At 48.1% G+C, this 12,137-nt stretch overlaps 1 protein-coding gene across 1 annotated transcript; it reads right to left on the minus strand.

Annotated features, from left to right (window-relative positions):
* Window positions 1-10,879: 10,879 nt before the first annotated feature.
* LOC147087162 (uncharacterized) lies at window positions 10,880-11,776 on the minus strand. The gene has a single exon (XM_085978070.1). The coding sequence runs from the start codon at window positions 11,702-11,704 to the stop codon at window positions 10,880-10,882; it is 825 nt and encodes a 274-aa protein (XP_085834196.1). The 5' UTR covers window positions 11,705-11,776.
* Between the last annotated feature and the right edge of the window lie 361 nt (window positions 11,777-12,137).

Consider the following 12,137-nt stretch of genomic DNA (forward strand, 5'->3'; position numbering starts at 1 on the left):
ACTGTCACTGCTCCCAATGTGTGACCATTCCAAGTGATGGCATCACTGCTCCCATTGTGTGACCATTCCAAGTGATTATTTCACTGCTCCCATTGTGTGACCATTCCAAGTGAGGATGTCACTGCTCCCAATGTGTGACCAATTCCAAGTGATGATGTCACTGCTCACATTGTGTGACCATTCCAAGTGATGCTGTCATTGCTCCCATTGTGTGACCATTCCAAGTGATGCTGTCACTGCTCCCATTGTGTGACCATTCCAAGTGATGATGTCACTGCTCCCATTGTGTGACCATTCCAAGTGATGTTGTCACTGCTCCCATTGTGTGACCATTCCAAGTGATGTTGTCACTGCTCCCATTGTGTGACCATTCCAAGTGATAATGTCACTGCTCCCAATGTGTGACCAATCCAAGTGATGACATCACTGCTCCCATTGTGTGACCATTCCAAGTGATGACGTCACTGCTCCCATTGTGTGACCATTCCAAGTGATGTCATCACTGCTCCCATTGTGTGACCATTCCAAGTGATGATCTCACTGCTCCCATTGTTTGACCATTCCAAGTGTTGATGTCACTGCTCCCATTGTGTGAAAAGGCCAAGTGATGATGTCACTGCTCCCATTGGGCGACCATTCCAAGGGATGCTGTCACTGCTCCCATTGCGTGACCATTCCAAGTGATGATGTCACTGCTCCCATTGTGTGACCATTCCAAGTGATGCTGTCACTGCTCCCATTGTGTGACCATTCCAAGTCATGATGTCACTGCTCCCATTGTGTGAACAGTCCAAGTGATGACGACACAGCTCCCATTGTGTGACCATTCCAAGTGATGCTGTCACTGTTCCCATTGTGTGAACATTCCAAGTGATGACGTCACTGCTCGCATTGTGTGACCATTCCAAGTGATTATGTCACTGCTCCCATTGTGTGACCATTCCAAGTGATGCTGTCACTGCTCCCATTGTGTGACCATTCCAACTGATGACGTCACTGCTCCCATTGTGTGACCATTCCAAGTGATGACCTCACAGCTCTCATTGTGTGACCATTCCAAGTGATGCTGTCACTGCTCCCATTTTGTGACCATTCCAAGTGATGATGTCACTGCTCCCATTGTGTGACCATTCCAAGTGATGATGTCACTGCCCCCATTGTGTGACCATTCCAAGTGATGCTGTCACTGCTCCCATTGTGTGACCATTCCAAGTCATGCTGTCACTGCTCCCATTGTGTGACCATTCCAAGTGAAGATGTCACTGCTCCCATTGTGTGACCATTCCAAGTGACGATGTCACTGCTCCCATTGTCTGACCATTCCAAGTGATGATGTCACTGCTCCCATTTTAAGCATTCCAAGTGATGACATCACTGCTCCCATTGTGTGAACATTCCAGGTGATGCTGCCACTGCTCCCATTGTGTGACCATTCCAAGTGATGACGTCACTGCTCCAATTGTGTGACCATTCCAAGTGATGCTGTCACTGCTCCCATTGTGTGACCATTCCAAGTGATGCTGACACTGCTCCCATTGTGTGACCATTCCAAGTGATGACGTCACTGCTCCAATTGTGTGACCATTCCAAGTGATGCTGTCACTGCTCCCATTGTGTGACCATTCCAAGTGATGATGTCACTGCTCCCATTGTGTAACCATTCCAAGTGATGACGTCACTGCTCCCATTGTGTGACCATTCCAAGTGATGCTGTCACTGCTCCCATTGTGTGACCATTCCAAGTGATGCTGTCACTGCTCCCATTGTGTGACCATTCCAAGTGATGATGTCACTGCTCCCATTGTGTGATCATTCCAAGTGATGATGTCACTGCTCCCATTGTGTGATCATTCCAAGTGATGACATCACTGCTCCCATTGTGTGACCATTCCAAGTGATGACGTCACTGCTCCCATTGTGTGACCATTCCAAGTGATGACATCACTGCTCCCATTGTGTGACCATTCAATGTGATGACTTCACTGCTCCCATTGTGTGACCATTCCAAGTGATGACGTCACTGCTCCCATTGTATGACCATTCCAAGTGATGCTGTCACTGCTTCCATTGTGTGACCAGTCCAAGTGATGCTGTCACTGCTCCCATTGTGTGACCATTCCAGGTGATGACGTCACTGCTCCCATTGTGTGAATAGTCCAAGTGGATGATGTCACTGCTCCTATTGTGTGACCATTCCAGGTGATGACTTCACTGCTCCCATTGTGTGAGCAGTCCAAGTGATGATGTCACTGCTCCCATTGTGTGACCATTCCAAGTGATGATGTCACTGCTCCCATTGTGTGACCATTCCAAGTGATGAAGTCACTGCTCCCATTTTGTGACCATTCCAAGTGATGATGTCACTGCTCCCATTGTGTGACCATTCCAAGTGATGATGTCACTGCCCCCATTGTGTGACCATTCCAAGTGATGCTGTCACTGCTCCCATTGTGTGACCATTCCAAGTCATGCTGTCACTGCTCCCATTGTGTGACCATTCCAAGTGAAGATGTCACTGCTCCCATTGTGTGACCATTCCAAGTGACGATGTCACTGCTCCCATTGACTGACCATTCCAAGTGATGATGTCACTGCTCCCATTTTAAGCATTCCAAGTGATGACATCACTGCTCCCATTGTGTGAACATTCCAGGTGATGCTGCCACTGCTCCCATTGTGTGACCATTCCAAGTGATGACATCACTGCTCCAATTGTGTGACCATTCCAAGTGATGCTGTCACTGCTCCCATTGTGTGACCATTCCAAGTGATGCTGACACTGCTCCCATTGTGTGACCATTCCAAGTGATGACGTCACTGCTCCAATTATGTGACCATTCCAAGTGATGCTGTCACTGCTCCCATTGTGTGACCATTCCAAGTGATGATGTCACTGCTCCCATTGTGTAACCATTCCAAGTGATGACGTCACTGCTCCCATTGTTTGACCATTCCAAGTGATGCTGTCACTGCTCCCATTGTGTGACCATTCCAAGTGATGCTGTCACTGCTCCCATTGTGTGACCATTCCAAGTGATGATGTCACTGCTCCCATTGTGTGATCATTCCAAGTGATGATGTCACTGCTCCCATTGTGTGATCATTCCAAGTGATGACATCACTGCTCCCATTGTGTGACCATTCCAAGTGATGACGTCACTGCTCCCATTGTGTGACCATTCCAAGTGATGACATCACTGCTCCCATTGTGTGACCATTCAAAGTGATGACTTCACTGCTCCCATTGTGTGACCATTCCAAGTGATGACGTCACTGCTCCCATTGTATGACCATTCCAAGTGATGCTGTCACTGCTTCCATTGTGTGACCAGTCCAAGTGATGCTGTCACTGCTCCCATTGTGTGACCATTCCAGGTGATGACGTCACTGCTCCCATTGTGTGAATAGTCCAAGTGGATGATGTCACTGTTCCTATTGTGTGACCATTCCAGGTGATGACTTCACTGCTCCCATTGTGTGAGCAGTCCAAGTGATGATGTCACTGCTCCCATTGTGTGACCATTCCAAGTGATGAAGTCACTGCTCCCATTGTGTGACCATTCCAAGTGATGCTGTCACTGCTCCCATTGTGTGACCATTCCAAATGTTGATGTCGCTGCTCCCATTGCGTGACCATTCCAAGTGATGACGTCACTGCTCCCATTGTATGACCATTCCAAGTGATGCTGTCACTGCTCCCATTGTGTGACTAGATTCAGCCTCTGAGGTGGATCAATGCTGGCTCAGGCCTAATTCCTTGACTTGATTCAGCCTCTGACGTGGATCAATGCTGGCTCAGGCCCAACACCTTGAATAGATTCAGCCTCTGAGGAGGATCAATGCTGTCTCAGGCCTAATACCTTGACTAGATTCAGCCTCTGAGGTGGATCAATGCTGGCTCAGGCCCAACACCTTGATTTTGTTCAGCCTCTGAGGTGGATCAATGCTAGCTCAGGCCTAACACCTTGACTAGATTCAGCCTCGGAAGTGGATCAATGCTGTGTCAGGCGCAACACCTTGAAAAGATTCAGCCTCTGAGGAGGATCAATGTTGGATCAGGCCCAACTCCTTGACTAGATTCAGCCTCTGAGGTGGATCAATGCTGGCTCAGACATAACACCTTGACTAGATTCATCCTTGAATGTGGATCAATGCAGGCTCAGGCCTAACGCAATGCCTAGATCCAGCCTCTGAGGTGGATAAATGCTGGCTCATGTCTAACACCTTGACTGATTCAGCCTCTGAGGTGGATCTATGCTGGCTCAGACGAAACACCTTCACTAGATTGAGCCTCTGAGGTGTTTCAATGCTGGGTCAGGCCTAACAGTTTGACTGAGTTCAGGCACTGAGGTGGATCAATGCTGGCTCAGGCCCAACACCTTGACTAGATTCAGCCTCTGAGGTGGATCAATGCTTTCTCAGGCCTAACTCCTTGACTAGATTCAGCCTCTGAGGCGGAACAATGCTGGCTCAGGGCCAACACCTTGAATATGTTCAGCCTCTGAGGTGGATCAAATCTGGCTCAGGCCCAACACCTTGACTAGATTCAGCATCTGATGTGGATCAATGCTAGCTCAGGCCCAAGACCTTGACTAGATTCAGCCTCTGATGTGGATCAATGCTGGCTCAGGCCTAACAGCTTGACTAGATTCAGCCTCTGAGGGGGATCAATGCTTGCTCAGGCCCAACACCTTGACTAGATTCAGCCTCTGAGGTGGATCAATGCTGGCTCAGGCCCAACACTTTAACTAGATTCAGCATCTGAGATGGATCAATGGTGTCTTAGGCCTAACACCTTGACTAGATTCAGCATCTGAGGTGGATCAATGCTGGCTCAGGCCTAACACCTTGACTAGATTCAGCCTCTGAGGTGGATCAATGCTGGCTCAAGCCTAACACCTTGACTAGATTCAGCCTCTGAGGTGGACCAATGCTGGCTCAGGCCTAACACCTTGACTAGAATAAGCCTCGGAGGTGGATCAGTGCTGTCTCAGGCCCAACACGTTGATTAGATTCAGCCTCTGAGGAGGATCAATGCTGGCTCAGGCCTAACACCTTGACTAGATTCAGCCTCTATGGTGGATCAGTGCTGTCTCAGGCCTAACATCTTGACTAGATTCAGCCTCTGAGGTGGATCAATGCTGGCTCAGGCCTAATAGCTTGACCAGATTCAGCCTCGGAGGTTGATCAATGCTGGCTCAGGCCTAACACCTTGACTAGATTCAGCCTGAGAGGTGGATCAATGCTGGCTCAGTCCTAACTCCTTGACTAGATTCAGCATCAGAGGTGAGTCAATGCTGGCTCAGGCCCAAAACCTTGACTATATTCAGCCTCTGAGGTGGAAATTAATGCTGGCTCAGGCCTAACCCCTTGACTAGATTCAGCCAGTGAGCTGTATCATTGCTGGCTCAGGCCCAACACCTTGACCAGATTCAACCTCTGAGGTGGATCAATGCTGGCTCAGACCGAACACCTTGCCTAGATTCAGCCTTTGAGGTGGATCAGTGCTGGCTCAGGCCTAACATCTTGACTAGATTCAGCCTCTGAGGTGGATCAATGCTGGCTCAGGCCTAACACCTTGATTAGATTCAGCCTCAGACGTGGATCAATGCTGGCTCAGTCCCAACACCTTGTCCAGATTCAGCCTCTGATGTGGATCAATGCTGGCTCAGGCACAACACCTTGACTAGATACAGCCACTGAAGTGGATCAATGCTGGCTCAGGTCTAACACCTTGACTAGATTCAGCCTCTGAGGTGGATCAATGCTGGCTCAGGCACAACACCTTGACTACATTCAGCCTCTGAGGTGGATCAATGCTGGCTCAGGTCTAACACCTTGACTTGATTCAGCCTCTGAGGTGGATCAATGCTGGCCCATGGCTAAAACCTTGACTAGATTCAGCCGCTGAGGTGGATCATGTTGTGTCCATCAGTAGTTAGACACAGCACTGCAGGAGAACGGTACAACAGGTGTTTACTCAATGTGGCTCACTCTGGAACTTAATTGTACAGATTATTACGCCGTGCTATATACAGGTGTGGTCACTGCCGGAACTACAGTATACATGAGCTGTAAAAAGTAGTTCCCCCCTTAAACGTACATACATTAAAATTCCTCGCCTTTTAGATTAGCAGTACCATAACACTCATTTAACAATTAAATATCAAACTAATTACAATTAACACTTTTATCATACAACGTTTGCTGAAACTAGTCCATTTATATATTCAGTCTTTGGGGAGACTTCCTGATCCTTTCTGGATAGCGCCTTTCCCGAGTGTCTCGCCCTTGGTGCGGAGGCGATTCTGGCACCCTGTCGTCAGTTGGGTCATCAGCTTCCGATGCTACTGTTTCTGGGGTAGATGCGACCTGTACGTCGGGTTCCTCACCAGGTACATATGGGCGAGGCATGGGGTTGACTTGTTCCTGTGACTCTAGGATCTGGTCAGCATGGCATCTCACGATGTTCTCCCCAACGTCCACTGTGTACATTAGTGGGCCTGCCGTGTGCATATCGTTCCTGGCTGCCATTTTTCTGTTCGGTAGTCGCGGGTCAAGGCTGGTTGCCCTACATTGAAGCTCCTTGTTGGCTTCTCATGGATGTGCTGGAATTGCTTACTCTCAACATCTCTTCGTACGTTTGGTCTGAGCAAATCCAGGCGAGATCTTAACCTTCGTTTAAAGAACATCATGGCCGGGACCTGGTTGGTGACTGCATGTGTCGCATTCCAGTAGGTGAACAGGAAATTGTCCACCTTATGCTGCAGTGGAATGTTGTCATTGTACATGGCCTTTATTGCCTTCTTAAAGGTTTGTACGAACCTCTCAGCCAATCCATTTGTGGCAGGATGATACGGGGCGGATGTGTAATGCCTTTCCCCATTCCTTTTCATAAATCTTCGAAACTCTTCGGACACAAACTGTGGTCCGTTATGAGAGCAAGCTGCCCTGGCAAGCCGTTCCTAGCAAATAGGGTCCGTGGGACTGCAAAATTTTCTCCGTGGTGGTGGAGGACATTTTGATCACCTCAGGCCATTTGGAGTGTGCATCCACGTATATTAAAAACAATGAGTCCACGAATGGACCAGCAAAATCAAGATGCACCCGTTGCCATGGAGATGAGGGCCACTCCCGTGGGTGTAGAGGGGCATGTGGTGGTGCATTTTCGACCTTCTGGCATCCTGAGCAGCTCTTTGTCAGGTCCTCGATATGCTGATCGATTCCCGGCCACCACACGTAAGCCCTAGCAAGGGTTTTCATTTTTACCCCTCCCAGATGACCCTCATGAAGCTCATTGAGCACTCTACCCCTTAACTTGGGTGGAATTACCACTCGGGATCCACACATCAAGGTCCCCCGGCACACTGACAGCTGTTCTCTTCTTGTCGAGAATGCTGGCAACAGTGAGTCGCCATGTGCTGGCCATCCCTTCACCATCAAATCATACACCCGAGACAGTGTCGGATCATTTCTGGTCTCCTTTTCTATACGAGCATTAGTTACCGGTAGGTATTCAACTGTAGTCCAATGAAATATTTTGACAGGATCCACTGCTGGTGCTTCCTCCGCAGTAGGCAGTGGCTCGCTTGATAGCCCATCAGCATTTACATGCTGTTTCGTGCCGTTATATTCAATCTCATAGTGGTGCGCCCCAAGAAAGAGTGACCATTTTTGTAGTCGTTGCACAATCATCACCGCAACGCCCTTCTTCGGATTAAAAATGAAGACAAGAGGCTGGTGGTCAGTCAGCAAGGTGAATTTCTGCCCGTGCAGATAGTGATTGAGCTATTTCACTCCCCACACTAGGCTGAGGCCCTCCCTGTCAATCTGGGCATAGTTACGCTCAGCTGAGTTTAGTGATCGTGACGCAAAGGCATTTGGCCTCTCTGAGCCGTCCGAGAATTTGTGTGACAGCACCGCTCCAATGCCATAGGGTGACGCATGACACGCCAACCGAATTTGTAGTGCTGGGTTGAAATGGGCCAATACCTCTTTCGATGTGATTAGTGTTTTGCTCTTCTGGAAAGCTCGTTTACATTCGTCACTCCACTTCCATGGCACTACAGTTTGCAGTAGGGTGTTCAGTGGGTGTAGCATTGTAGACAAATTTGGCAAGAACTTATGGTAGTAGTTTCCCAGCCCGAGGAACGACCTCAGTTGTGACATGTTTTCCGGTGCTGGAGCCTTGACTACTGCCTCAATCTTTTCTGGGGACTTATGTAACCCCTCTTTATCGATAACGTGGCCACAATACGAGGTCTGTTTTTTAAAAAACTCGCATTTGGGGCGGTTAGCTCGGACCCCATATTCCTTCAATCTACTGAGCACCTGCTCCAGGTTGGCGAGGTGATCACTTTCATTTTCGCCCACGACCAGGATGTCGTCCAAATAACACTGGGTCCCTGGGATCCCTTGCAGGACTTGTTCCATTGCCCTTTGCCAAATAGCCGGAGCTGATGCTACCCCGAATACCAGCCGGTTGTATGGGTAGAGACCTTTATGGGTGTTGATTGTGAGGTATTTTATTTATGCTTCTTCTACCTCCATTTGCAGATACGCCTGGGCCAGATCAATCTTAGTGAACCGTTTCCCTCCAGACAGCGAGATGAAAATATCTTCAATCCGCGGAAGTGGATATTGTACGGTGTGATGGACTGGGTTCACTGTTACCTTAAAGTCCGCGGATAATAAATCGTTTGAACTCTCCAGTTGCATTCGACTCAGTGATTATTGAACCAGACTGAGGGTAAAAGAATCCGTTCTATCAGTCTGATCCTAACCGCTAATCTGCTTTCACTCTCCATCCCACCCGAAACCATTTGATCTCCCGGGAGAGGCGAAAAACCAGGTAATAAACCCAATGGCCAATTTGGGAGAAAAAATCTGGGAAATTCCTCTCCGACCCATCTAGGCTGTTGAAACTCATCCAGGAGATTACTCTGTCCTTGTATTTCCTGCAGTACTTACCTTCTGTAATAGGTGATCTCCACCCCAGCCCGGAACAGGCCCAATTTACACTTGAAGGACTCCTAGCTAGCAGCCTGTTCCCGAGGTCTCCACTAATCCCTGTGAAAAAACCACCTCCTGTAATCTAACAAGAATTAGAACACAAGAAGTAGGAGCAGGACCAGGCTACACGGCCCCTGGGCCTGCTCCGCCACCCACAGGGCCATGACCGATCCGAACCTAGATTCATGTCCGATTTCCTGCGTGCTCCCCGTAACCCATAATTCCCTTTACTTCAAGGAAACTGTCTATTTCTGTTTAAAATTTATTTAATGATGTAGCTTTCGCAGCTCTCTGGGGCAGCAAATTACACAGACCTACCACCCTCTGACTGAAGAAGTTTCTCCTCATCTCAGTTTTGAATGAGCAGCCCCTTATTCTAAGATTATGCCCCCTAGTGCTAGTTTCACCCATCAATGGGAACATCCTCACCGCATCCACCCGATCAAGCCCCTTAACAATCTTACATGTTTCAATAAGATCTCTTCTCATTCTTCTGAACTCCAGTGAGTAGAGTCTCAATCTACTCAACCTCTCCTCATATGTCAAACCCCTCATCCCCGGGATTAACCGAGTGAACCTTCTTTGTACTGCCTCGAGCGAAATTATGTATTTTCTTAAGTATGGACACGACAACTGTATGAAGTATTCCAGGTGTGGTCTCACCAATACCTTGTACACTTTGGTGGCAAAAACAAGAAGGCAGATTATTATCTAAATGGCAACAGATTGGGAGAAGTGGAAGTGCAACGAGACCTGGGTGTCCTTGTGCACCAGTCGCTGAAGGTAAGCATGCAGGTGCAACAGGCGGTTAAGAAGGCCAATGGTATGTTGGCCTTCGTAGCGAGAGGTTTTGAGTACAGGAACAAGGATGTCTTGCTGCACTTGTACAGGGCCTTGGTGAGATCACATCTTGAGTATTGTGTGCAGTCTTGGTCGACTTATCTGAGGAAGGTTGTTCTTGCCATGGAAGTATTTCAGCGAAGATTCACCAGGTTGATACCTGGGATGGCAGGAATGACGTATGAGGAGAGATTGGGTCGATTGGACTTGTACTCGCTGGAGTTTAGAAGAAGGAGAGGTGACCTCATTGAAATTTATAAAATTCTACCAGGAATGGACAGACTAGATGCAGGAAGGATGTTCCCGATAGTCAGGGAGTCCAGAACCAGGGGACACAGTCTAAGGATAAAGGGTAGGCCATTTAGGACAGAAATGAGGAGGAATTTCTTCACCCAGAGAGTGGTGAACCTCTACCACAGAAGGCGGTGGAGGCCAGTTCATTAAATATATTCAAGAAGGTGTTGGATATATTTCTTAAGTCTAAAGGGATCAAAGGGTAAGGGGAGAAAGCAGGGACAGGGTACTGAATTTGGATGATCAGCCTTGATCGCATTGAATGGTGGAGCAGGATCGATGGGCCGACAGGCCTACTCCTGCTCCTATCTTCTATGTTTCAAAGTCCCCGATCACCGGCCCCAAGGGAGGGCAGCCTGGGTGAGAGCGGCTCATTACAATATCATCCCCAGTGAGCCCAATGTGGAAAGTGTGTGAGTGAGTGTGTGAATGTCCTCGACCGCTGGTCCCGTGGCCCAGGGGAGAGCGGCACAACACACTATCAGGCCCATGGAGCTCCGTGTAGACAGTGTGTGAGTGAGTGTGTGAATGTCTCCGATCACCGGCCCCATGGGACGGTGGCCTGCGTGATCGTGGCTCAACAGAAAATCAACCCCAGGGAGCACAGTGTAGGCAGATTTTGAGTGAACATGTGAATATCCCCAATTACCGGCCCCGTGGCGTTCCGGGGGCAAGTGGCTCACCACAATATCTGACTCAGGGAGCTCTCACGCTGCAAAGTCACCATTTCTTCTCATATTTTAATGAATTTTACAATCAGAGTGAAGGGATATTTCCCCATATTCTTCAACTGCTCTCTGAACTTAGTCTGGGTCATGGCATAGATGCCAGTGTTTGTGCAGCAACTCAGCATCTGCAGCCCGAATCCCACTTCCCTTACATAATATGGCATATATACTGTGCCATACCCCAAATACCTCATCCGGTACCATAAAAAATGCACCATAAACATTGTCCATAAAAGGATGAAATTGCCCGAGATAACAAATAGTAAAATTACGGATTTCCTGCGGCTCTCCATCTCTGGGTCTCTTGGATTGTCCCCACTGCTGGGACCCCGGAGTCTCCTGCGGGCTCTGCTGGACACTACAATGTGTCTGATGGTGAGAGCATTGAATAGCAGAATCAGAACAAATGGAACACACGGGGTGAGAATATAATGAAGGAACTCGATTATTCCCCAGACCCGTGAATCCATAACATCAGATGTTGCAACACAAAACCAGGGGATATTCGCAAGGTAATATTGATCTGTGAACATAAAATACCAGAAAATGTTCTTTAAACCGCTCAGCACAGCCACTGTTCCTAGAACCACAGCTGCCGTTTTCTCGGTGCAATATTTAGTTTTCAGCTTCTGGCAACAAATGGCCACTAATCGATCAAAGGTGAAAGTGACGGTGAACCAGACAGAACAGTCTGTGGCTGCATAAAGCAGGACGGCATGGATATTACACACGGGGATGAACCGCACAAAATCAAAATGTCTCCAATAAATTATCGGAATGTGCCTCAATATCAGGTCGAGGATAACGAGCAGTAGATCCGACGTTGCCATGGCCACCAGGTAGCGAGTGACACATTTGGAGAGACCGCACTTTCCGCGGGACAGGATCACAATGGTAACTAAGTTCACTGTGAGGAAGGAAAATAAAAGGGAAATTATACATCAGGCTGGGGAAAAAATTGCAATTTGATGGAATTCGGGGTCAAATATGCAATTCATTGGCGAAATTCAATGATATATTCTAATTCCTTTACATGTGGAGCTGAGTACAGGGCTCATTGTAAGAATAATCGGAATACATTGTGGAATCAGTAAATGAAATGGGAATAAATATATCATTAATGTAAACGATGTATGATCAATGAGTGATTAAATGATCGATCTATATTTAGTATGCAGAAAAAAGCACCGTCCGAGTTATCAGAGACACAACGGAACAGAACCTCTCAGGATTCCTTCGTGCCCGGGATCAGTCAGCATTTGG

Source organism: Somniosus microcephalus, unplaced genomic scaffold (genome assembly GCF_052327205.1).
Source record: "Somniosus microcephalus isolate GS21.2 unplaced genomic scaffold, FLI_Smic_1.0 unresolved_chr6, whole genome shotgun sequence".
NCBI classification, from domain to species: Eukaryota; Metazoa; Chordata; class Chondrichthyes; order Squaliformes; family Somniosidae; genus Somniosus; species Somniosus microcephalus.